Genomic DNA, 25,491 nt, shown 5'->3' on the forward strand with positions numbered 1-25,491 from the left:
TCCGACACTTCCTTCCGACACTTCCTTCCGACACTTCCTTCCTTCCTTCCGACATTTCCTTCCTTCCTTCCTTCCTTCCTTCCTTCCTTCCTTCCTTCCTTCCTTCCTTCCTTCCGACACTTCCTTCCGACACTTCCTTCCGACACTTCCTTCCGACACTTCCTTCCTTCCTTCCTTCCTTCCTTCCTTCCTTCCTTCCTTCCTTCCTTCCTTCCGACACTTCCTTCCGACACTTCCTTCCGACACTTCCTTCCGACACTTCCTTCCGACACTTCCTTCCGACACTTCCTTCCTTCCTTCCTTCCAACACTTCCTTCCTTCCTTCCTTCCTTCCTTCCTTCCTTCCTTCCTTCCTTCCTTCCTTCCTTCCTTCCTTCCTTCCTTCCTTCCTTCCTTCCGACACTTCCTTCCGACACTTCCTTCCTTCCTTCCGACACTTCCTTCCTTCCTTCCGACACTTCCTTCCTTCCTTCCGACACTTCCTTCCTTCCTTCCGACACTTCCTTCCTTCCTTCCTTCCTTCCTTCCTTCCTTCCTTCCTTCCTTCCTTCCTTCCTTCCGACACTTCCTTCCGACACTTCCTTCCGACACTTCCTTCCGACACTTCCTTCCGACACTTCCTTCCTTCCTTCCGACACTTCCTTCCTTCCTTCCGACACTTCCTTCCTTCCTTCCAACACTTCCTTCCTTCCTTCCTTCCGACACTTCCTTCCGACACTTCCTTCCTTCCGACACTTCCTTCCTTCCGACACTTCCTTCCTTCTGACACTTCCTTCTGACACTTCCTTCCGACACTTCCTTCCTTCCTTCCTTCCTTCCTTCCGACACTTCCTTCCTTCCTTCCTTCCTTCCTTCCTTCCTTCCTTCCTTCCTTCCTTCCTTCCTTCCTTCCTTCCTTCCTTCCTTCCTTCCGACACTTCCTTCCGACACTTCCTTCCGACACTTCCTTCCTTCCTTCCTTCCTTCCTTCCTTCCTTCCTTCCTTCCTTCCTTCCGACACTTCCTTCCGACACTTCCTTCCGACACTTCCTTCCGACACTTCCTTCCGACACTTCCTTCCTTCCGACACTTCCTTCCTTCCGACACTTCCTTCCTTCTGACACTTCCTTCCGACACTTCCTTCCGACACTTCCTTCCTTCCTTCCTTCCTTCCTTCCTTCCTTCCTTCCTTCCTTCCTTCCTTCCTTCCTTCCTTCCGACACTTCCTTCCGACACTTCCTTCCGACACTTCCTTCCTTCCGACACTTCCTTCCGACACTTCCTTCCGACACTTCCTTCCGACACTTCCTTCCTTCCGACACTTCCTTCCTTCCTTCCGACACTTCCTTCCTTCCTTCCGACACTTCCTTCCTTTCGACACTTCCTTCCTTCCTTCCTTCTGCCACTTCCTTTCCTCTTTCTACTCCCACAAAATTTCTGTTTTCAAATTTCACTGTGATGCTCCTTTAATAGCATTCACAAGTACATGGGGATCTTCTGACACGCCTTAAAGGTCGGCAAAATTCCTTAAATGTGACTCTAAAATTTTTTTGATGTGTCAAGCAATAGTGTGCATCTGCCTAAGGATGCAAAAGCAGACACATAGAGCAGAGACAGAGCATTTAAAATAGCACTTGGTCTATAAAGTGAGTGAAGTGGCTCTGTTAACCCTGCCCTCATGGTCTCTCCCACCTAATGCTGTCCTCTTTCACTTAGCCAAAGGTCCATTTATTCCCCAGTGACACCAGAGGCCCAGTTCAGCCCTAATGTGAGTGAATGCGAGTGCCATTGACCTCAGCTGAAAGAGCACATTTGTACCCCTGGGCTGAATCTGTTACCAGTTGTGTTTGTACATTCTGAAGCCAGTGCTCTGGAGGACTAGGCTAAAAATGGGCTTGCCACACTTGTGCTTCAAAGACGGGTTTCTGACACTGTGTGGTAAATGCTACATAATAAATAAAAAGAGCAGAGGAAAAGACCCTGCTTGAGCGGCCCATGAGTACACGTCGTTAGGCAGAAGAGAAAGGAAACCAGTGGCAGTTGCCACACGAGGACTCTGCAATTCTAATGGAGCCAAGGCACTGCTGGCTCAGCAGCTAGGAGGCTGCACTCAGGAGTTGTGTGACCTCATTTTTGCCTAATCATTCAGCCCAAACTGGCACTTCCACAAAAGTTTACCAAGAACATTTGTGACGATTGATTTCTAAGCAGATGTTGGAATTGTTCGCAGATGAGCCCAAAATTCATTCCAAAAACAAATTCATCTTTTTTGAAGAACTGTGTGAGCATGTTCAAATGTTCTTGGGCTAAATATAGAAAATGAAAACCAACAGATTGTTAACTCTCTAAATGGTGGGACTTATTCATGGAGATCACTTGAATAATAGTTTTAAGAGTAGTTTGGATAAACAATCGAGTTACACAAATGATCTTGCAAGGAAAATGACAATAAATTCATAAAGTAAGATTATTTATTTTTGTGACCTTTATTCTTGGCTGTGTAACCTAATTTCAAAAAACAGGCCCAAGTACTATCTAATGTCTCTCTTTATTAAATTTCTGATGCAGAGCTTTATGGTTATTAATTATTCTTGGTCATTTGATGCATATTTTAATGTAACTTTCTGCAAATCTATAGCTTCTTTAAATGTGAATTTTCTGATTGAAAAAATCTTTCCGTATTTTACCCTCCATTCCAAGACCCTAGGTAGAGTTAATACATTTGAAAAACAGAAATACATACACACATTTCTACTGATTTGGTGAGGATTGTAGACTGAGTCCTTTGTCCGCTTTGTCCTTTAAAGTCTCTTGCACATAGATACATGTTAATGGTTGAATGGTGGAAGGTTTCAGCAGAAAAATAACAGAGAGTCCCTGAGATATTTGTATGATAAGGATGATAAGGATCTATCAGCTTTTCTTTTGGCCTTTGTGGCATATATCTATCTGCTTACTACAGATTTCTTCACCTTTATATGAAAACAGCTCAGCTCCTCTTCTCTGCCTTTCCTCTGTCCTTCAGATCCTCATGTCAGAGCCTGGGAAGCTGCTGCAAAAAGTCAAAGTTTGGCTCCAGGAGTACTGGAATGTTACTGACCTCATAGCTATCCTCCTGTTCTCTGTTGGGATGGTTCTCCGCCTGCAAGACCTGCCTCTGCGGAGCGACGGCCGCGTCATCTACTGCGTCAACATCATCTACTGGTACATCCGGCTGCTGGACATCTTTGGCGTCAACAAGTACCTGGGGCCCTACGTCATGATGATCGGGAAAATGGTAACAGCACTGGGCAATCCTCTTCTCTTTGGCAGTGTGTTCTTGGCTCAGTGTCCCTAGCCAGCAGCGTTGCTGCAGATCCACCCATATGATTTTTACATTTAGGCTAGAAATTGGTGCTTTACTGAATAAAAACCTCCAGAATTGAGGATGGGTATTTCCTCTTCTGTTAGATATGTATAATTTTCCTTTCTCTGACATCACTCTTCAACAGCAGAGCCACCCTACAGCCCGGTGTGCCTCACTTGCAGAAAGTACAAAGGACATTTGGTGATTTTAAAGGAAGGTGGTTTGTTAAGGTAAAGAAAAAATTGTTCAGGTGTGTAGTACCTTGAGACTCTCAATGTGTTGTGCTAGTCATGGTGTGTTCAAAACTGTAATGGTTATGGTGAAGACTGACCCTTCTACAGTTTGATCCACATCCACATGGTCTTCCATCTTTGAAGTTCAGGTGTGTCCTGGTGACATGAGGAATCCATTGGCATAAGTGCAACCTCTTTACCCTGGCCACATCAATCACACACCATAGCAGGAATATTAACAGCTTGTGTAATAGCAAATGCATGCACAAGGAATCAAGAGACATTTACTTCCGCATGCTTGACTTTTGACTTTTCAATTTTCAATTTTCATGTTTCCATTGAAGTGTTGCAATTAAGCAGCATTTTGCTTATTTCAGTTAGAGAAAATGGCTGGATTTACAGATGGACATGCACACATCCCTGATATTTGGATACCTGCATATGTAGCTGATACATGTATACACATTTCACATACAGTATCCAGCTTTTCTTGTGTAAATCATGTCTGTTTCATGCATTTTGAGGTTTAAAATTTGGGGTTTTCTAAATAGATTAAAGCCGCTTGAAGCTCACTTTAAGTAAAAAAAGTAAAATTAACATTAACTCCTCTAGATGAAATACTGCTATCTGTTTGGTATGGGACAATAATCAGCAAGTCCAAACAGGCTGTCTGTTGTATTTATCTCACAATGGTCCTTTAAGGAAAGCTTCGTCCATCCTCACTATCATAAGAAAAGGGGACATGTATGAGTGCATGGGCTACAATATCTCCTTGGTATTACATTAGTCACAACAGGCACAGTGAGCAGGTGTAGAACTGAAATGCAAAATATACTTCCACTTACACACTCTATCCAACAGGGAACCATTGTCTTATCTCCTCAATTTACCAGCTTTCTACTGCAAGCCCACAGTGCTGGGTTTGACAAAGAAAAAAGAGCTTAGTGGAAAAAAAGCCAGGGAGAGAGATTGAGGGAAAACATGAAAGTGATAGTTGAGTTGTTATGTCCTGGAAAAGGGATTTTGAAGCTCCCTTCCTCCAAGAAAGCATAAAGGAGGTTGGCATGAGGTTTTGCAGAGCTCCAGAGTGAAAATACTCACCAGGAATACAGATCAAAGAGAAAATACTGCTTTAGCAGGTTTCTTTTCTGCCACATTTGGACTCTCTTTCTGTCAGTGGATCTGGTGGTCACTGGGGCTTACACAATACAAAATGTATAAAACTTCTGAAAAAACAGCTACCCCTGTACTCTGCTTTATTTTTCAGAGATACATGCACTTAAAGTTTCTGTGGTGCTAACACAGGCAGAGTGAGAAACAGTTCAATAATAGAGGGCCCATGTGCAACAAACTTCTAGTAGTCAGTGTTACAGGTGGCTGATAGGAGCCCAACTCCCCCAGCAGTACAAAGAGTGGTTCATTTTTTTGCTATGTCAGGCAGAAAGGAAGTGATTGAAATTAATAGCATTTTCATTCCTTTGTCACTCACATGTGTACAACAAATCAAACCTCACTCCACTTTCTGTGGAAAACAAATGCAGGAAAATCTCTAACCTCTGTGTGCTCAGTTTCTACATTAGAGGGTGTTGAATTTAGCAGCCAAATTGTTCTGAAGCTCTGGGCAGCTGTTAAAGGAGGCAAATTCTTCTATTTTGTGCCTTCCAGTTGCTTGGTTTTCATAATTTGTCCAACTTTCCTTGCACTTTCAGCCACTCTGGCACATCGCCTTTGCCCACACGTGCAATGCACAACCAGTTGGAGTTACTCAGATCAGCCTCTCACATCTGTTTTCTCACCAGCTTACTCTCTTGTGCTACACACGCACTCCCTGGGAGCTTCACCTGCTGACTCTAGGCTGCTGCATGGGCTCTCTTGTGTATTTTTGTTTAAATCATGTGTCTCTCTACCTCCTCACATTCTTCCAAATGTGTTGAAAGCTCAGTTCAGCACTGTGAAGGACATAAAGTTGATTATACATATTTCTACAAAGTAAGCACATCACAACTACTGAGGTCCTCAACAGACCATATTAATGCCTGAGACCTTTTCTTGAGCTTCTATTGTAAATTTTAGACACAGGAGGAAAATTACGGCTTTTTCTATCTTTCCAGTGTTGAGGAGCTTTCTCTTCGTCTGCCTCTACACTTGCAGTCAATGAAATACCCATAATAAGTTTTACCTCTGGCCACTCTGAGCAAACATGCAAGGGAAATTAAGCAAGAAGCAGGAATGGGCTTGAGTTTTTTAAAAACAATAGGTTAAAGCAAAGATGAAGATGCAAGGGGGAAACTGAATGGCCAAGCTTATTATTATCTACTGATTTCAGTAACAGAATATGCTTCTGCTTTTCTGATTTCTGCACAGTGATAGAACTAATTTCCTTTAGGAAATTTCAGGAATTAAATTGAATTAAATGACTGTGGAATGTCAAGAGAGTCAGAGGTATATCAGTTCCTTTAATGTGTGGAAATATCTGCATTTTTTAGCATTTCTGCAAATACAAAAGTTGAAATACAGTCAATTCTTTATTAAATTGTTCCCCAAAAAATTGTGTTTTAACACTTTTTTAAACAGATAACTGATGAGTTCTTTGGATTGCCTTGCTAAAACACCAATTGTAATTTGACATCACAGGCCAAAGGACATGATACAATGCTCATTAAAGTCAGTGGAAATTTGTCCATATATTTTATTGTATTTCAGACAAGTTACTGAGAGTTTAGAAGATACCCAACTGAGGGAGGAGAAATGTAATGTGGATCTTGAATGGGGAACAGCACTAAAAATTTCATTTCTTGCAACATGAGGTCATGAGGTCACATCCGTGTGACTCCTGATCAAAAATATTTGAAGCATTTAATACATTGTCTTAAATTGCCTCAAAATACTGATTTTGTTTATTTGTTTGCATGAAATTTTTAAATAGTTATTACATTACAGTTATATATTGCCATCTGAAACAAAGTTTGATCAGACAAGAAAGGAGGAATCGGTTTTCACCTCTAGGTTTGTTCCCTAAAAGCAGTGAGAACTAAATGTCATTATTCAACTTTCCCATTTCAGGATGCTTTCTGAAGTACAATGATCTGGAATTTCTCTTCTTAAAGGAGTATTTTTTTGAGAGATTAATGCCCTGAGTTAAAGAGGACTGTTGATGGTTGACTTCACTGGTTTTTAATTATTTAAATCATTTCTTTTCCTCTCTCATGTCCCCAAGGTTATTTTCTATCTTTTCTGCTATTTTATGAACCTCAAGACTTTTGTTTTCCCCTGCTTTTTTGCACTTGTCCTTAGTTCCTTCTTTCCATCTTCCTGATTCTCTCTCATCTGACCCCTGCTCCGCTGGTGCCTTTCTCCTAGATCCTCTCTTTCTCTAAACACGAGCATAGCTTTTTCTCTGTAAGCCTCTTTTCTCTGGTACATACTTCCCCAGTGTTGCTTTGACCTCAGGTTGCTTTAAAATTGAAGAACCCCTGCAGGAGTTCCAGCTCCACCTGCTGTAGGCAGGTCCCTCTTCCGCCAGCCCCATGCCACGAGCAGCCCTGCCCTGGGGCTGCAGCGGTGCCCCACGGAGCCACCAGGCACCAGCTGAGGTGCAGGCTGGGCTCACGCCTCTCTTGCAGGGAGGGCTGGATTCAGCTGAGCCGGAAAATGCAGAGACTGGAGGGAATAAAACTCATAAGGTTTAGAGGATTCTCAACTTGAGTTTTGGCAGAGACAAAAGTTATGTCCAGAACTGTGAAAAACGGCTCAGTTGTAACAATTATGAAGACCTGGCAAGTCTCTAAGTTTTAAAGGGATCTTACCAGGGACTTAACACAACTCCCTTTTTTTTCACATTCACTTTGGGTAATCTCTGTTGTACCTGACTGATGCCCATTGTTCTGCTCCCTTGAGGGCTTTTTCTAGAACAGTGCTTCTTCTAATCTTCAGATCTATTCAGCATCTTGTAGGATTGCTGTCCCACATTTTTCAGGAACATTTTGAATGGATGGGCACTGTTTGCAAACACTAGTTAGTCTTGGGCATATGCGAATGAGGCCCTCAACAGTGGAGAAGAGCAGAGTTCACTGTCTGTTATCTGATTGGGGTTTTTTAATGTGGCATTTGTCAGACTCCCCCACCAAGCGGATTTTTATCCCAGCCAGTATCACAGCTTTCCTTTCTCACTGGTTACCACCATGGTGTCCCTTATGTTGCAGAAACAGGCTGTTCTGCCACCCGTTCCTCCGTATGTTAGCTGCAGCTCTCTTTGCTCCGAGATAATGACTACCAGTGAATAAAATTATCCATGTCAGTCCTTTTGCTTAGGTACAGTTGCCACGTGGTGCCTATAAACATCATCTCATGACCCTTGCCCAGACTCGGCTGCTGATTCCACTGAACCCATATATTCTTGTAGAGGCAACTGGTGTGACCAGATGGTACTCTGTATTTTCAAGCCTATTCATAACATTTGAATTGTTCTTGGAAGTCACGCTGGGTAAAACCAAGGACACGATAATACCACTTCACTTCTTTGAAAAATAATATTTTTTATGTGTAAATGAGAACGACTTTTCAAAATTTGTTTCTGAAAATTACGTTTCTAAGATTCACAGACCTTTTTCTTTTTTTGCAGTTCATGATAATAGGAATATGGACAAAAATTTCCTCTAATTGTTGTCCTTTCTCTCTCTTTTTCTCTCCTTTTTCCTGTCGTTACATTCAGATGATAGACATGATGTACTTTGTCATCATCATGTTGGTGGTTCTGATGAGCTTTGGTGTGGCAAGACAGGCCATTCTCTTCCCCAATGAGGAGCCTTCGTGGAAGCTGGCGAAAAACATTTTTTACATGCCTTACTGGATGATCTATGGGGAAGTGTTTGCAGACCAGATAGACCGTAAGCAAGTTTATGATTCTCATACTCCAAAGTCAGGTATCCAACTTTGATCAGATGATGTCCTATTAGATCATGTGTGTTTGCTCAATAAATGGCTCTGGGTTGAGGAACTTCTCCAACACAGAGAATGATCACAAAAGTATTTTTTTCAGCTAGTATTGGGGTGTCAGTTTCAGAACATGCTTCTGGCATCACTTGGCAATCATTTAACTGGAAATCTGTAATGCTAAATTATAGTGCATGTAGAGAAGGTTATAAATGTGTCCTTTTTACCAGCTTGGTGGCAAGAATCCCCTTCCTGGTATCCAACATGAATTTGGTGGTGTACTTGGGACACAAAAGGTCACTTATTTTTTCTCATCCCTTGGTTTATTTTTAGACCTAAGTACTTTTTGTCTAACTTCATATTGATGATCATGTCTAATAATTAGGGGTCAGACCTTTCAGCTCCTGTATTTGATAGGGATCTAACCTGATGAGTTTTCTTTTCTCTGTTACCTTTTCAGTACTGCATTTAAGTTAAACCCTGTGATGCAATTCTTTGGGTCTAATAATTAGATCCATTTTTAGAATATTGCTGCTGCTTTTTTTTTGTTGTTTGTTTTGTTTTGTTTTGTTTTGTTTTGTTTTGTTTTGTTTTGTTGTTTTGTTTTGTTTTGTTTAGAAAGCAAAACTGTGCTCACACCAATGCAAACAGGAAAAGAGACAGTATTAAATATATTATCTCCTCAGGATTCATCAGATAGGTGATCAGGAAAATGCTGGTTTGCTGTTTAGTTTAAATCTTGGGGTCCCACTCAATGCATTGCCACCAAATGAGAGATCTGGTCATGAGAAACGATGCAGTAGATGACCAAACTAAGAATCACAAACAATATCATCTTTTGCAGCTACTGTCATGTAACTGATGTTCATCATTCCTACTTAACTACATGCAAGTCTTGGCAGGATTTGGAAGTCAGTACCTTTTCCAGTGGCAGATGGCTTCCATTAAAGCTCTGTTTAGGATATTTCATTTTATTCTATGTACCATCTTAGGAAATTACATTATTTTCAAAATTTATTCGATGTTTGTTCAGTAGTGAGAAAAATTGAGTGAAAAAAAATTTTCCTGATCTGATTAAAAGTAGTAAATGTATCTATATCACAAATAATGCCCCCAGTTGAATATAGTTTCAGTATCCCATGGCAGATGTTGCAGCAGTTTCATGTTGACATCTTCTTCCTGGCTAGCACAGTATCATTATTCTGGATACAGATGAAAGCTCCTTTTTATCTTTGCTTCCCTGCTTGGTTTTCAGAGGCAGCATGGCATGCAAGGAAGTAAGCAAATACCTATAATCACAAAATTTCTCACTATGTTTTCACTTTTTACCCAATTCCCTCATTTTTATCCTTTACCCTATACTTTTATTTTTAAAAATTCATTAATTTCAAAGGTGTAATAGTTGGGGATATAAAACTTTGTCTTGCTCTGAAGGCATATTTTAGAGCAATAAAGATTTGTACCATTAAAACAATACTTCCTTCTACAAGCAGAATAATGTCTGTCCCTCTATAAGTGGCCATTTATTGATATTGTACTGAGTAACTACTGTAGTGCAAAACATGTGGCAATTGGCTGAATAAAGTGTTCTTGGTTTTTTTTTTTTAAATGAAGGGCTGATTACAGTTTAGAACCCATAAATTTTAGAAACTGAAGGGTGTTTAAGTATGGAAACAGGGTGGCAGACTGCGCACCCTTGCATGAGGATTTGTGTTATTTAGATGCACAACATTTAAATAATGCAAAAAGATGCAGAGTAATTATTTCTGAAGCTTAGGGAAAGTAAAATTCCTGGTGGCCTAAACTCCGGCTTTACATATAGACATATTTTTCTACCTGTGTCGCAGAAATTTGGAGTTGCAGCAGAAGTGATGATGTCAAAATGAAAAGCAAAACCTACTTCCTCCTTCCTGAGAGGCAGATGATGCAGGGAATTAGAATCTGCCACTCTCCTAGCACAAATTGTGTACAGTATGTCATGTCTGTCTGATGCTCAGTTGTCTCAAAAATGTTATCTGTGAAATAGATTGGCAGCACAAGCAATAGTTGGTGATGCTGTTACACAATCAAAATGACCCAATGGACATGCAGAAGGTTTTACTAGTATACTCACATTTTTTCAGTGTTTGAACATTTGCTGTTATTTATGTTTTCCATGTTGTTCTAAGCTAAATCAGCCACTGTGCTCATGTTTAAGCGCTACAGTGTTTGTACTTTCTCAAATAAGATAAGCATGTTCTAAAATTGTTATGCTACATCTAAATTGCAATTTATCTTCATGATTTAGAGCACATTCTTTTTTTAATCTGTATTATTTTAACAACAAAAAAAGGGGGTTGCTTTGTGATTTTGTTTATATTTTGATGTTTAATATTGCTACATTATTAGCAAACTTGGGTTTCAGTAAAAGTGCTGATCATGGAAAAGCATGTTTATTTGAGCTACTCTCCTGGAAATCAATCCTGGTATCTGAGAAAAGTACAGAAAAGTAGGCTACTCTAACATCTCTAATGTACATTTTTTAAGAAAAATCAGTTTTATCTATTTAATAGATTATTATTTTTATTTCATTTGTGAAGCATGCCATCAAGGATGACCAGATACAACGCCTGAGTCCATCTCATCAGCTGGCAGCCTTTTCATCCAGTGGGTCTACTGTGATTTTTGTTTCAGCACACTGCTAAATGTCTTGTTCTAAAACAGTGCATATTTACTTTTTTTACCCCTCGTTTCTGTATTCATATCATTTTTTAAGGAAAAATATGTAAGCTGGAGTATGTGTTAATGTCCTGTTGGTATGTGATCTCATCTTCAACTCAAAAGTGAGGACACATTATATCCTCACTTCTGGGATTATGAACACATTATTCAGTGGTGGTGTTTATTATCAGTGATGTCCATAACTGCTACAAACCTACAAATTTCTGCCTAAGAGTCAGTTGTAAAGTGGGGTGGAAGAGAGTAAATCTTTTAGATCTGTGTTCAAATTTTCAGGTTAAGTCGACAAAACCAGAAAAACCACTCTCTAAATAGTTCCTCTCAGACTGGCAGTTCATCATAATATGACCACTAAAAAATCTAAAAGGCTTGTCATATTAAACAGATGCTCCATATGAAAAGATGTAGAATTGGAATGGTAGGCTTCAGTGATTCTTGGATGAAGAGAGTGTGAGAAGTGAGAACACTGCTGAATGTGCCTGAAACATGCTGAGGGAGGAGCCACAGACAGCAGCACATGGCAGAGTGACTGCTGCCAGCAGTGGGGACATCCTGGTCTCCTGGCGCCCTTTCAGTCAATCCAGTCCACAGCCCAGCTCCGCGTGGCCTGGGGAATGGGGAACTAGAAAAGACAGACTTCACTATCACAGTGCAATCATAATGGTCTTCCTCTAGGTGTTTGAGCAGGAAATGAGTAGAATTTGATCTATAAACAAAGGACGTGCAATTACAGTTAATTAGACCATATTTTCCCCATAACTGTATGCAGATGTTCAGAACATTCCATGTAGCTGATCTGGCAGTGACAGAAGGTTTCACATTCCATGTTGTCTACTCAGGAAGTTTTAGCAATTTCATGAAGCAGTCTTTGAAAGTATGTAATGATCAAGGAATAGTCAAGCTACTATAGTATACTATGATAGTCAAGCTACTTCATGGAAAAGTCCAACCAGTCCAAGTGAAACATCAATCATGACTGAAACCAACTTGAGCTATTGAGTTTTGACTTGGGCCTAGAAAACTCCAATTACCAACTATTGGGATTCAGATAAAGGCTTAGACCTTAGAATTGAAAGCAGGCAGTAAGCTAATCAAAATTATAAATTATTTAAAGGTCGGGAAATTAAAAATTAATATGTTTCAGGAAAGGAATAATAATAAGAGCTTGATAAATTGAAAAAAATAGACTGATCTCAATTATGTAGTTGAGTAAAAATATATTATTATCCACTGATAGCTGGGGGAGGAAGGAGAATCTGAATCAGGGAGCTGGTGATGGCACGTGCAACTGTCTCACTTGGAGGCTGTCTTTCCTAATCCATCTGTGCCTTGTGCTGCCCAATGGGATCCGTGGGGCAGCAGCCAGCCATGTAACTGCTTCAGTGGATGCCTGTCCAGAAGTGGATTTCCCACAAATACTGTAAAATCTCTCCCTCAGTTCACCTCATGTTGGCACTTGTGCTAGCAGTTTTAGCCAGGAATATTCATAGGACAGTTCTCACCTGTGAAGAACTTTTTTTCACCTTACAGAACTATCTGCCCCTCCAGAATACTATGGATACAGAAGGATATAAGAAATACTGAAATGGAAATGTGAGTTTGTTGGTAAAAAACATGTAGGTCGAGGACGTAAATGCCAGGTTGGGAAATGGCAGTTGTCTGTAGAAAATGAACATCAGAGCTCACATTTTCCTGTATTCAGAAGGCCAAGAAACTGAACCTGCTGTTAGTCAACATGGCTTCTGGGAAGATTTTCAGGTTTTCCTGGTGTCTCACAGGTTGGATTTCCATCTGGATTTTTTTACCAGCTGGCAGTACTTCACGTGCCATCTGGAATCTGAAGGACAGTCTGAATTTATTTCTTATGTCTATTTCTGTTTTGGAAAAACCTACCTAGTTTAAGAGGAAAGGATGGGACCTCTTTCTGTTTCAATTGTATTACAGGAATATCAAGTAACCAGAATGCAATAGTTTCAGAAGATGAGAGACTCTCATACACAGGTTTTAACTACTCAATGATCTTCAGAGTAAACTATAATTAATACGAAAAACTTAAAAATTCTTTAAATTTCTTAATCTTTTAGATCTGTTTAAGTTTTACAATTCTTGAAAATTTCTTTGTACAAATGAAAATTACATACTAAACTCTTTATGACCTTACAGGCTGCATGCTTTTCAATAGGAGCTTCCTACTTGGCCTGTCATTTGCATGGACATTTCTGGAATTAGAACAAACAGAACAGAAAGCTCTGTACAAAACAGAATAAATCATACCTGTGGCAATAATTTTAAGGTTGTTAGACAAAGGTGGTGGATAAGATTTTTGCACAGACTACAAACAATTTTGAAAGTCTCTCTGGGCTGGATTGCAGCAGTATTCCCATATCTAGCACTCCTGATGTTCTAATTCAAGTTCTATTTGGTTGGCTATTTTTAATGGGGTAAGGAGTAGAGTAGAGGAAGAATAAAGCACTAGAGTGAACAAGAAAAATACAGGGATTTACTATAAATTATTATTAAAATACCATCAGATTGAAGAGACCCTTCAAAGTCACATTTAATGTGGCCTGGGTCAAGAAGCAACATGGTCAGGATGCTACAGTTAAAGAAATGTTCTTGAAGTAAGGAGACACTGTTCAACTCCCTGGATATTTCTATTGATGAACAGAGTAATTCTGTGAAATTCAGAGTTTGCAGACTTTAGCATTTTCTCCATCACTGAAGAAGAAAACAACTTTAGAAAGGCCCCTTAATATTTTTGGTGGGGGGGCAATGCATTTCAATATTTACCAGCCTGGTAAGCTGGTAAGGCTGCTTAGACATTTGGTTCAGAAATTATAAAATACTTTCACATATTTTGGGTTCATTGTGGGTCAAAATTGGAAGGTGTCTACATACTCATAAATAGGATGATGGAAGTGCATTAAAAATAATCAGACTTGAATTTTTAAAAAAATTTTGTTTTGTTATTTGGTTGCACTTATTTGTTTCCACTTTATTTATAATTGTGAACACAGGAAAGCATCCCTCAGTTTATTGTGATTTCAAACCAATCAATTTGTATTGTAAAAGTGGTATCCATTTTTATAGGAGAAGTTTTCATGAAAGGCAAAAAGCTGTTCAGTGGCAGAGCTGTTCAATTGTGCCATTTGGTCTTTTCATTATTTCCCACACCTGCTCTGGAAGGGTGCAGCTGGGGTAAGAGTCATGATGCAGAAACTCACCAGCATCCTTTGCCAACCCCTCCACCCAACACACATTAAATGTGGACAGTGTCCTTGTCATGACAGTAATTACAGCAGGGAAATTCCTCCTGAGCTCTGCCTCCACGATGGGCCTGAAACCCACAGCAGCTTGAATTACTTTTGGGTTTTTTTGCAACTATTCCCTGGACAGGAAAGAGGAAGTGTTAAGAATCCAGCAAGGAAGTCCCAGCAGGAAACTGTAAATGGGAGTCAGAAAGAAAAAATAAGCATGGAAAGAGATTGTGAAAAAGGAAGCAAGGGATGCAAAAAGCATGTACATCTAAACGTGTCAAGAGGCAATGTTTGAAAGCTTTGTGAAGTTAATTCATATAATTTAAATTAAAACTCCAACCATTTACTGTTTTCTAAAGCCTAAGTTCAGGACATAGTGTCTGAACTTTATTCAATGGCCTGTAGGTATCAGAGCTGTTGGCTTTTTCAGCTAACTGAGATTGGCATATCATTATGCTACCAGAATTTGCTTCTTCAGTAAAGCATTTTGCTAGAATTAAGTGTTCTATGGTTTGTGTTAGAGCAAGGCTATAATGTAAAACAGATTAGTCAAATTTGCATACATGTTAATATTGGGCTTTGAAATATATTACAATATATTAATGCACATATTACAAAAATTATTTCATCTCTCCAAAAATAATTCATATTTTGAATTATGTTATACATGAAGGGCAGAGCAGATTCCTCAGGGGTGAGGCAGAGTACATACCTTCAATTAACCATAGAGAAAAAAATCCTTGAAAATACATGTCATAGTTTAAATATGAAAGAAGATGTTCAATGACATGCCATGGAACACAGACTTCTGCATTTTTGAGCACATGTCATATGTTTTTTCCTGCAGCTGAAGATGTGAAAATTAAGTGGTGGCTTAGCTCTCCATTAGTAAGGCAAGAAACAAGTATTCCCATGCACCTACAACAAAATATGCAAAAGAGAAAAGAGAAAAACTATTGCAAAGCTTCAGGACAAGCTGAACCACAATGGGTATGATAGAATAGACTGTGGGAACATGTCTGCAAAAAAAATCTAATTTGGCCATCACTGAGTGGCACATACCAACAGAGATTACCCACTTGTAAGCAAGTGGAGCTGGAGAAATATTTCTTGTCTTCTTAACTGTTTTTTTTCCCAGATTAAATTCTATGTTTTTTAGGGGGAAAAAAGGGATAATAGAATTGGAACCAGAGTTGGACCTGAGTTTTTGATCTAATTTATCTAAGGTTTGAAAAATGCTTTTCAAAATTTTTCTTATTATTTGGAAAGATATTATTTGTTCTGTTTCCAGCACAAAAGAGGACAACAGGTTTCAGATACTGTGATTGTTCTATCACTGGTGAAATCACAATGGGTTTTGGTACTTTGTTGTATTGGACTTTGTACCTCTGACTCAATAAATGAGCAAGTTAATGTTTCCACACAAACAGAGATGTAAGTTTCACACTGAGTGCTGATAGCAAGAGGAATTGAATGGTGCAGTTTTTGCTGGGTGAAGGCCAAGAGCAGAGAGCTCCACACTCCCAGCACTACACTGATGGTATTTTGAATGTCTAAATGAAACCAGTGCTTGAAGCAGTGTGGAAATAGCCCTGCCTTAAAATGATTTGCAAAGTGATGTTTACTGAGAAATGAAGAATTGCATAGTCTCAGCCTGCTCCAGTAATAAAATGTGGTTTTGCAAACAGGAAGGACTGGTAACACCATGTGCCCAAATACAATGGAGCTGCTGATAAAAAGCAGGGTTACCCGTATTCCACTCTGGGACTTCTTTTTCAGTGAGTTGAATATTTTTGGACAGGTCATGTAGTCTTGTGTCACATATGGCTACAATGGTTCTGTGTGTAATAGTGCCCAAAACGAAGTACCAAAATCACACATAATGTAATATGATGGCCATTACAGACATCCACAAGTGAATGTCAAGCTCAGTGAACCAAGTTCAGAAGAACATTTTCAAGAAAATGCAATGGTTGGTACTGGAAATGTGAATTTCCTGCCGTACAATGAAATTCTACATATGGCATCATCAAACCTCATTTTCCATGAAGTCGATACAAAACCTCCAATGAAATCACTAGGAACTGAGCCAGTGCTGCGAACTTTGGAAATTCCTCACTTAAACTTCTTTTTGATGGGGATGAGGGAAAGCTAGCTGTAGTGCTGTGCAAAATTTACTAAGATGGCTTGTATTTGTAAGCTACTGCTTCCATAATTTCTCAAAGTGCTGATTATGGAGATCCGTAGAACCACCAGGACTGAAGCTGCAGAGACATAAACTGAACCCGTGCTTGGAGATGAAGATAATCCTTCACTGCACATGAAGGCATATTAAAACACAAGCAGGGAAAACTATTTCACCATGTTTTCTCTCCCCTTGCTTCAGTTCTACAACATTAATATCAAGAACATTTTGATTCCAATGTATTTGTGGAATAAACAGGTGGCATCTCTGCTGCATACATGTCCCTGTACCTGGTTCAGTAAAGACTTGATAATCTCCCCCACTGTTTCTAGGCATACAGTCAAGAGTCCTTAATAGCAGAAAGTCATTATGACTATGTCCTAGAGGGGCTTGACACTGCAGCGCACAGCAATAAATGTCTACTCTTTCATTTACTTTCATGGACTTCCTTTTCCTTATTTATCACATCCTTCTCAATCAATAAAAAATACAAGGTTTTCACTGTTAAATAAATAATATGCAAGCTTTTTTGTAGGATTAAACAATTCAATAATTTCATTTTCACAGCCACTAATTGCCACCAGACTACCATATTATTTAGTATTATATATGCAAATAGGCAGCTTACTCACACAAGGCATGTGTCCTGAGAGAAATATCTTGATACCCATAGCACATAACACACAATAACAAGAACTACAGTATGTAAAATCTGTGATACCAAGCATAAACTTCTGAGGGGAGAACGTCAATGCCATTGCTATTTGGATGATATTGCCTTGGCAGGCAAGCCATTATAAATATTTAAATATTTCCGCACAAACTACTGAAAAAATAAGTTTCATTCCCATTTTGCATTTTTTTGTTTCTAAATTTTGTTCCCAGCGCCTTGTGGTCAAAATGAAACCAGAGAAGACGGCAAAATTATCCAGCTACCTCCCTGCAAGACAGGAGCATGGATCGTTCCTGCCATCATGGCCTGCTACCTCTTGGTAGCAAACATCCTTTTGGTGAATCTCCTCATTGCAGTTTTCAAGTGAGTGACACTTTACAAAATATAGAATTGGGGAGGATGCATATTGTTCACAGCCTACGAAGACTGCTGAGCTTTGGCTTTGGCTGAGATACATTTTCCTAGGATGTAAGGGGGAGAGGGAAAGAGGCTTGTCTCCAGGAAACAAGGGAAATGACAAGTTTTTCACATTGTGCTCATTTACAAGGACAGACACCTGATGGGAACCCGGGCAAAGAAGCCAAATAAGACTCAGTTATGGCATCATTCATTCCCAATAGGGAAAACCAAGGTAAAAATACTTCCCCATCTCAATCGGATGTTATAAGACCCAGGGTTGTACAGTGCAGACATTTACAATCATAAGGTACTTCAAAAAGGCTGATTATCACCATGCTTTGCCCAGGCAAAAACTTCCTCTTTTGTTCTGCTTCCTGTTCTTGTGACAAGGAAACATTTGCCAGCATTATTGAAATGTATCTAGTTATGATGCTGTCATGTCATCTTTGGCAAAGCACCCAAAACCATTTTCAGTCTGATGTTATTTTCTTCTTCTTGCCTTCTAGCAACACGTTTTTTGAAGTCAAATCTATATCAAACCAAGTTTGGAAGTTTCAAAGGTACCAGCTCATCATGACATTCCACGAAAGACCTGTTCTCCCACCACCTCTGATCATTTTCAGCCACATGACAATGATATTTCAACACCTCTGCTGCAGATGGAGGAAGCATGAAAGTGACCCAGATGAGAGAGACTATGGATTGAGTAAGACTCAGATGATGCAGAAAGGGGGCTTTACAATTCCTTTCATAATGTCTAGTGTTTGACATGCATGAAGTCAAAGCCCTGAACCTTGATAACCTTCCCAGCAAAGTAACAACTCTCACCTGCAAAAACCTTACCTAAATTAGTTAGTTTTACCTGATTTGCCCAACCCTTCATTCTCTTTGCAATGTTAAGGAGGCTGTGTTTTTCTGGAACTATTTGGGGTTGTTGCCTGTTTGTTCCTTCAAAGCAGAGAGGTTTGTTTTGCTGTTACTAGTGGTCCGTTATTGCTGGAATTCTTCTCACTCCATGACAGTTCCAGCTTTATTTTTGAAAATACAGAGCAAACAGCACATACTTCTCCTGAGCACACTTTTTTCCTAGATAAGCTTAGAGATGGTAAAAGGCAATTTTGTTTACATAATCTCTCCTTGACTCTGACTCAGACTGGAGGAGTAGTTCCTCAACAGGCTTTAAATGAAGTCCCATAACCATGATGAGAAACCTGTCAGATTATTTTGATAATGCTTTCCTCTTCTCTATCTTTGAGTTAGAATATCTCCACCTTGCCCAATGTGCATGCCAGAGGCAGGGAGCTAAGGAATGTGTATCTCTGCCCAGCATTAGCCCATGCCACAGCCCACTTCTCTGTGAGGAGGGAGCAGGATCACTTGTGGCCCTGGAGATGCAGCCAGACGTCTCTCCTCCCACTCCCATCACACTGCTGCCTGCAGATGTCACTTCTGGCTACATCAGACAGACCCCTCCATGCTCAGACTCCTTCCTAGCAGTCTGCTAATCTCATTATTTGTCTGTTAGGTTAAAGGTGGGCTTTGGCTTTCACCATCTGTCCAGTCATGACCAGCAGCTGTGCTTAGATCTCATGAAATCAGAACATATTCATGTTTGGTCAGCATTTGCCTGCTTAGGTGCTTCTGTCTACAGAATCATATATAACTAAAGCACTAATTCCATAATTAACAGCATCTATCTGTTTACATATCGAAATGCCACATACTTGCTTATGAAATTTAAGTCCACGAGTTTCACAAATAAGAATGTAGTTAGTTCACATGTTAATATTTGCCAAATTCTTATTTCTCAATTTTTTTCCACAGAACTTTTCATAACTGAGGATGAATTGAAAAAGGTCCATGATTTTGAAGAGCAGTGCATAGAAGAGTATTTTAGAGAAAAGGATGACAGATTCAACTCCTCCAATGATGAAAGAATCCGTGTCACTTCAGAAAGGTGCACTTCTTTGTTCTCATAAGTTAATCTGGAAATGTGTTTCTGTCACCACCCTCACTCTTTCTTTTTTTCTTGTAAAAGGAAATGAAGTAATTTTGGTAAGTTGTAATTAAAAAGTAAAGTGATAAAATGTGATGAGTTTATTTTCTCTTTTTCTGGTTTGTGATTTTGGGTTGGTTTTTTGGGTTGGTTTTTTGGGGGGGTTTATTGTTGGTTTTTTTGTTGTTGATGTTGTTTGTTTTGTTTTTTGGGGGGTTTTTGGTTTTTTTGGTTTTTTTTTGCTGAAGCATATGTGTTTAAGGCTGGGCTAGGTGTGGCTCTGAGGGAAACCACACCTAACTACCTGTTCTAAGGGAAGATGTCCCTGCCCATGGTAGGAGGGTTGTAACTGAATGGTCTTTAAGGTCCCTTCCAACCCACATCACTGTATGATAAGCTTTGTAAGGGGGATCTTTTATCCAGTTGTATTAAAGTATAACTGATGCAGTGAGAGGCACCAATTATGCTTGCATTTCAGCTCTTGAAACAGGATTTCAGGGCACAAGTAGACACAACAAAATGGGAGTAAGTTAGAGTTCCTCAATGAAAAACCTGACTTTAGAGTTTATCTGTGAGTGATTCAGATAAAAAGCAAGCCTTGTTTTGGGATAGCCTGGCTAGGTAAGCTAGTTTCATTGGAACCAATAGCAACATGGATTTTAGATGGAATGAGACCTTTCACCTACAGTAATGCACAGAGGGAAAAGGCAATACAGTAATTTAGTGGAAGTTGCTAGTCTGCAAATTCAAATTATATTGGAGGGGAAGTTGGTAAGGCATGGAATGGCTACCTTGTAAAGGATGGCCAAGTAATACGGCATTCCTGGGTCTGGAAGAGACAAATGAGGGATGAAATTATAGAGGTCTGTGTAAGTGTGAGAGCAAGGAAAGGGTGAACAGAAATCAATTGTTTGCTGTCACGCACAGAACAAGATATAGGGGAGTAAGAGAATAATTTAGCAGGATCCTGTGTTCAAAATAAACAGAAAATAGGTGATCTTTTTTTTCCACTCTCTAAATAGTGTAACAGAACAAATTTTTGAAAGATGGTGAGGTCTAAAAGAAGCTGATGATGTCAGCTAAAATGCTACATGCATTCAAACAAGACTAGACAAGCTTATGAAAGAGAAATCCAGTAAGGACTGCTAAATACATAGAGATCATGTTGAGCACATAAAGTTCCTGAGCAAAAAATATGAAAGACTGAAATATATACAGGCAAAAGAACTACATATACTTCAAAGTAAGATAGTAGATAAACTGGTCTGTGGTCCAACTGAGTACCTTTTTTTTCTTGTGGTCTGGTGGCCACAGAACTGAACTGAAATGTCACAGATGCAGGTTCAAATCTCTGAGTATAGCTTTTCATTTGGTGGCCATGGAAGAAAGAGGTATCTTTGAAGAGCTGTAAATAAGAAGTAATGTAGCTAGGTCCTCTCCTACATCATGCAAGTGCTGTAAGTCCTTGAAAATGAAACCATAACAGGCTGCCTTTCCATTCTGTGCTGACCCTTTTTTGTAGGAAAAGAGCCCTTATCCCTAATTTAAATGAAAAGTTTAAAGCACCTTGTTCCAGAATCAAGCTCCTGAATATGAATCCTAAGTGAAGGCAAACACCTGAGCCTCACAGAGAAATAGCTCTTTAAAAATCCATTTATCTTAGCCAATAGTTTAATGTGGAGACCAGGGTGCCCCAGCTCTGTAAGAGAGATCCAGGCAGTGACCCTGTGGGGTACACAGGTCACTCCCAGGCTCAATCAGTGACATCCCAGGTGAATGCAGTTCTTACTACATAATAGGTCTGAAGAATATTTAAAAGATACTTGAGGAATCAGGGCTATCTGAGTACCGTACATAACACATTTTAGAAACAGCATGCCTGGGTCTTTTATTTTGCCTGCAGTCGTGACCAAGTCCTCTTAAATCTAAACCTCTTGTCTTGGTTCCAGCCAGGATGAGGTTAACTTTTGCAGTAGCCAGGAAGGGGTGGGAGGACCCTGAGGTTGTTTGATACCACCTTATGTCCTTGTCAGGAGCATGGGAAAGGGATTCTTGCTTCTTAGGAGGAGGGATTCCTTCTGGTAGAGAAAACATGATGGATGGAACAGGGCATTTTCACTGTAAATATTTATCCTCCTTCTCCTTCTTCTTCTCCTTCTCTTTCTTCCACCTTTTGTTGTAGCTTTGTTGTTGTTACTGTTTATTCTCTTCTTTACTGCTGTTTCCAGTAAGTTGTTCTTATCTCAAACTTCACCTTGTGTGCCTCCAATTGAAGCAGGGGAGGGGAAGTGGCATCATGTCTTCTAAATTGGAGAATACCATTCCTAAACTGTGACGTCAGTAGAATTATTTTTGTAACCTGTGGAACATTCAAATATGTAAAATCCAGATTTGCACTTTAGAGTTTCTTTATAGAGTTATCGTTGCACAAGTATCAAGATACCAAGCAAAGAAAGCAGAGAAGATGCAAGACTATGGTTTCTCTTCCAATGCCCAGTCACTAGCCTGTAGCAGTAGACCAGGTATAAGACCCATGTTAGAGCCATGAGATATCAATTTAGTCATCTGTCCAATTAGGTCAGCTTTATGTGGTGTAAAATGGGACCAGAAAACCCTGGAAATGTGAGTGAAGTTCTTCCCAAAGACCTTTCATTTACAAGAAGCTGAGCATGCTGTTAGGCTCAAGAAGGGAAGGGTTGGGACAGGCCCTGTGTGACATAACTGCACCTGCACCTGGACCTGGACCAGTCGCTGCCTTCCCTCACCTCTGTGCATGTGTGATAATGCTCCCCTCTGCTTGAGCAGCTCCAGGTCCTGCCAGGAAGAGGAACAGCTGCACACCCTGCATACAAAGCCCAGCATACCTGGAAGCAGGAGTAGGGGGCTAGCACTGGAAGGGAAACGTAAGGTGGGAACAGAGTCTTGCTTCAAGCCTCAATGGGTTCAAGAGACAGACAGATGAAGGGGCTCAGGAAATCAAAGCAAGAAGAGATCCTGTGCGTTGATGTATTGACTTGGGTGTCAATGAATTATTTCAACTGTGCAGTCAGTGGCTGTGCTGGGGCAGGACCACAATGTCTTGTCTGACTCACCTGCAACAAGCTTTAGTTGATGCTCTCACCTTGGGATAGTCCACCCTGGCATCCTGTGGGCCTGCCTCAGTTCAGGAATCTCCTTACTTCTTTTGTAACAACAGACACCACCAAAGTCTCCATATTTGATGTCACCAGACAGGATCCCTCCTTTACCTGATCACTTCACATTCAGAAATTAAAAGCATAGAACAGCACTTTGATGTTTGTCTTTCCTTGACCTCAGACTAAGCAACTGAGAGGAGCAGCTGTTGTTGGGAGAGTGGGAACTACAGACAAAGTTTATTAAAGAAGCCCTGGTTCTTCTGCCTTCCAACTCTCATGGGAAGAAAGAACTACACTGTATATTTAAATTCCTTCACAGAAAGGGGTCTAAATCAAGATCAGTCCTTCCTTAACCTCAGATTTTGGCAACAGTTTAAATTTAAGGAATCACTTTGTCTGGCAAGTTTAATGATGGCAAATCAGATATATTTATGTAAAAATTAATTATTTATTAAACAGACAGTAGATAACAGATGAAAAACCTTAATCAGAATTATTTAGGCCACAGTATATAACTAAAATAACTACTAGTGGATTACAGTATGAAACAGTGCCCTGTATCAAGGTACCTATATTAAAGCTAACAAAAGAAAGAGTATTGATTAGGAGTCAAATGCGACTTACCACCAAAGCAATGATAATGGACACAAATACCTTCACTTGACCCCTGGGGAGTAACCACAAAGTAGGTTCCTACTAACAGGAGAAACTTCACACATTTCCAGGAAAATGTATACAAGAATTCTGCTTTGTGAAGGTTTTGTGTGGCTTTTATAGTTGTAAAGTGAGTGGATGTCAGTCAGAAATGCAGTCTGTCTTGCCAGATCTCTAAGATTTTTATTGGCAGTCGGGAGATGCTAGACCAGTGACCATGGCACCAAAATCACTTAGTGATTATTCAAGGTTATACCCCCTGAAATACAAGACTGCTTGTCCTGTTTGAGTTATCTGACTGGCTAGCAAACAACAGTTGTGGGGGCTGAGATGCTCTGCTACAGAAGCCCACTATCTGGGATTTCACACAAGCATTTGGAAGTAGCATCAGGTTACTGATACATATCAGATGAAGTGATGGGCTAAGTGGAAAAATACAAAGCAGTACAAGGCTGTAAGGTTTTTCCCTTGAATGCATTTATCAAAGCATGCATGGTGAATCTCCTGAAAACCTGTGAGGAAAGCTAAGCTGGACAAATTCACTTCATTGCAGTGGAAGAATCATGACCTATTGTGGAGAATCTTCCTTTCTATTCACTGTATTGCATCTTGACCAGAACAAAGACATGGAATATGATCAAAAAATACTGCACTGTTTTTCTTGATTTGGCATGAAGTCACTGAAACAATCACTTCAGTAACCCAGCACATTTGTTCCATGTGAACAGGTCCCAGTTCTTTCATACCTGTGCAAAACACCATGTTGCTTTCAAAAGGAGCAGGTCACATCATAACAGTATTTGAAAAGCAGATAAGCTGGTTAGAGCAGATATTATTATGTCATCTTTGGTACTCTGTGGTATCCATTAGTACAGCACTTTATAATCTGCAGTGCAATTACACATACAGCATCTGTGTGGATGAGGACATAGCTATTATCTTGATTTCAGAGCTGGCAGGCTGAAGTGCACAGAAATAGCTTTGTGTTGGTAAAAAAGACTGACCCTACCAGACCCAGACATGAAAAATGACAGCAGGAAAGGTCCGTGACTCTTGTGGCATCTCTGTGGTCATAAAGAGTTAAGTGGTCTTAGGCTCCAGTGGGAATGCAGCCATGACAACCCAACTCCCTTAGCCAGGAAAAACCACTGCACCCGGGAAAAGTGGCTGGCTGCTTGCATCAGCACTGCTTTACCAAAAGATGTCAGGCAAAGTACCCTATTACAGGCTTGGGAACTGCTGTCTGTGTTTTACTTAAATACAACCATTCCACAATCGCCTATCACAAGCTCAGGGGGATCTCTGTAAGTGACTTTCAAGTCAATGGTCGTTGTGGCTTTTGAAAACGATTTTGAAGTATGAATGATGTCTTAGAAAAGGATTTTGAAATACGACTGATGTCTTAGAAATGGACCTAGGTCAACTAAGAGACTTGTGAACCAAATTCTACCATTCAATTAAGAGGTCTACCTCTGAAAAGAGTGACTTAGTCCCATTAAAGAATTATTTTAAATAAATTATTGATGAACTAATGTGCAAAGGTTAAAAATAAAGAAACCAAAATGAATGCCAGCAAAAGTCATCATCTCCCAAACCATAATTAAAAAATCTTACTGCAAATAATATAAAATCTTTGTCAGTACTGAGTTCTCCCCTCATTATTGCATATTGTCCTGGTAAAGTCCATGTTTGTTTCACTATGTGAAATTTTTGAGCTTCAGCAGCTCACCTTGGTGCATATTTTACATGTAGCATCCTCTTTTTTTCTTCTCATTCTGTTAGCATGGCTGGGCACTTTCTAATACATTGAATAACACATTGAATAATACACTTTCTAATACATTGAAACTTGCTGCAAGGTTAAGCACAGGGTAAAGGAGACATCATAAATGGATACTGTGAGATTTGCTAAAAGGTTCATACTTGCTCCTGAATACCCATGGAGAAAAAAAAAAAAAAAAACCAAAGCAAAACAGGCAATC

General features: G+C 39.9%; 1 protein-coding gene across 1 annotated transcript in view; it reads left to right on the top strand.

The window, feature by feature from the left end:
• TRPM3 (transient receptor potential cation channel subfamily M member 3) overlaps nucleotides 1-25,491 on the top strand; it is a 417,168-nt gene that overhangs the window by 381,410 nt on the left and 10,267 nt on the right. Inside the window, exons 21-25 of the mRNA XM_059491854.1 lie at nucleotides 3,005-3,256; nucleotides 8,270-8,444; nucleotides 17,536-17,686; nucleotides 18,229-18,428; nucleotides 19,547-19,679. Of these exons, the coding sequence (XP_059347837.1) occupies nucleotides 3,005-3,256; nucleotides 8,270-8,444; nucleotides 17,536-17,686; nucleotides 18,229-18,428; nucleotides 19,547-19,679 (911 nt within the window). The remainder of the gene's footprint in view (nucleotides 1-3,004; nucleotides 3,257-8,269; nucleotides 8,445-17,535; nucleotides 17,687-18,228; nucleotides 18,429-19,546; nucleotides 19,680-25,491) is intronic.

This window comes from Ammospiza nelsoni, chromosome Z (genome assembly GCF_027579445.1).
Source record: "Ammospiza nelsoni isolate bAmmNel1 chromosome Z, bAmmNel1.pri, whole genome shotgun sequence".
Classification (NCBI taxonomy): Eukaryota; Metazoa; Chordata; class Aves; order Passeriformes; family Passerellidae; genus Ammospiza; species Ammospiza nelsoni.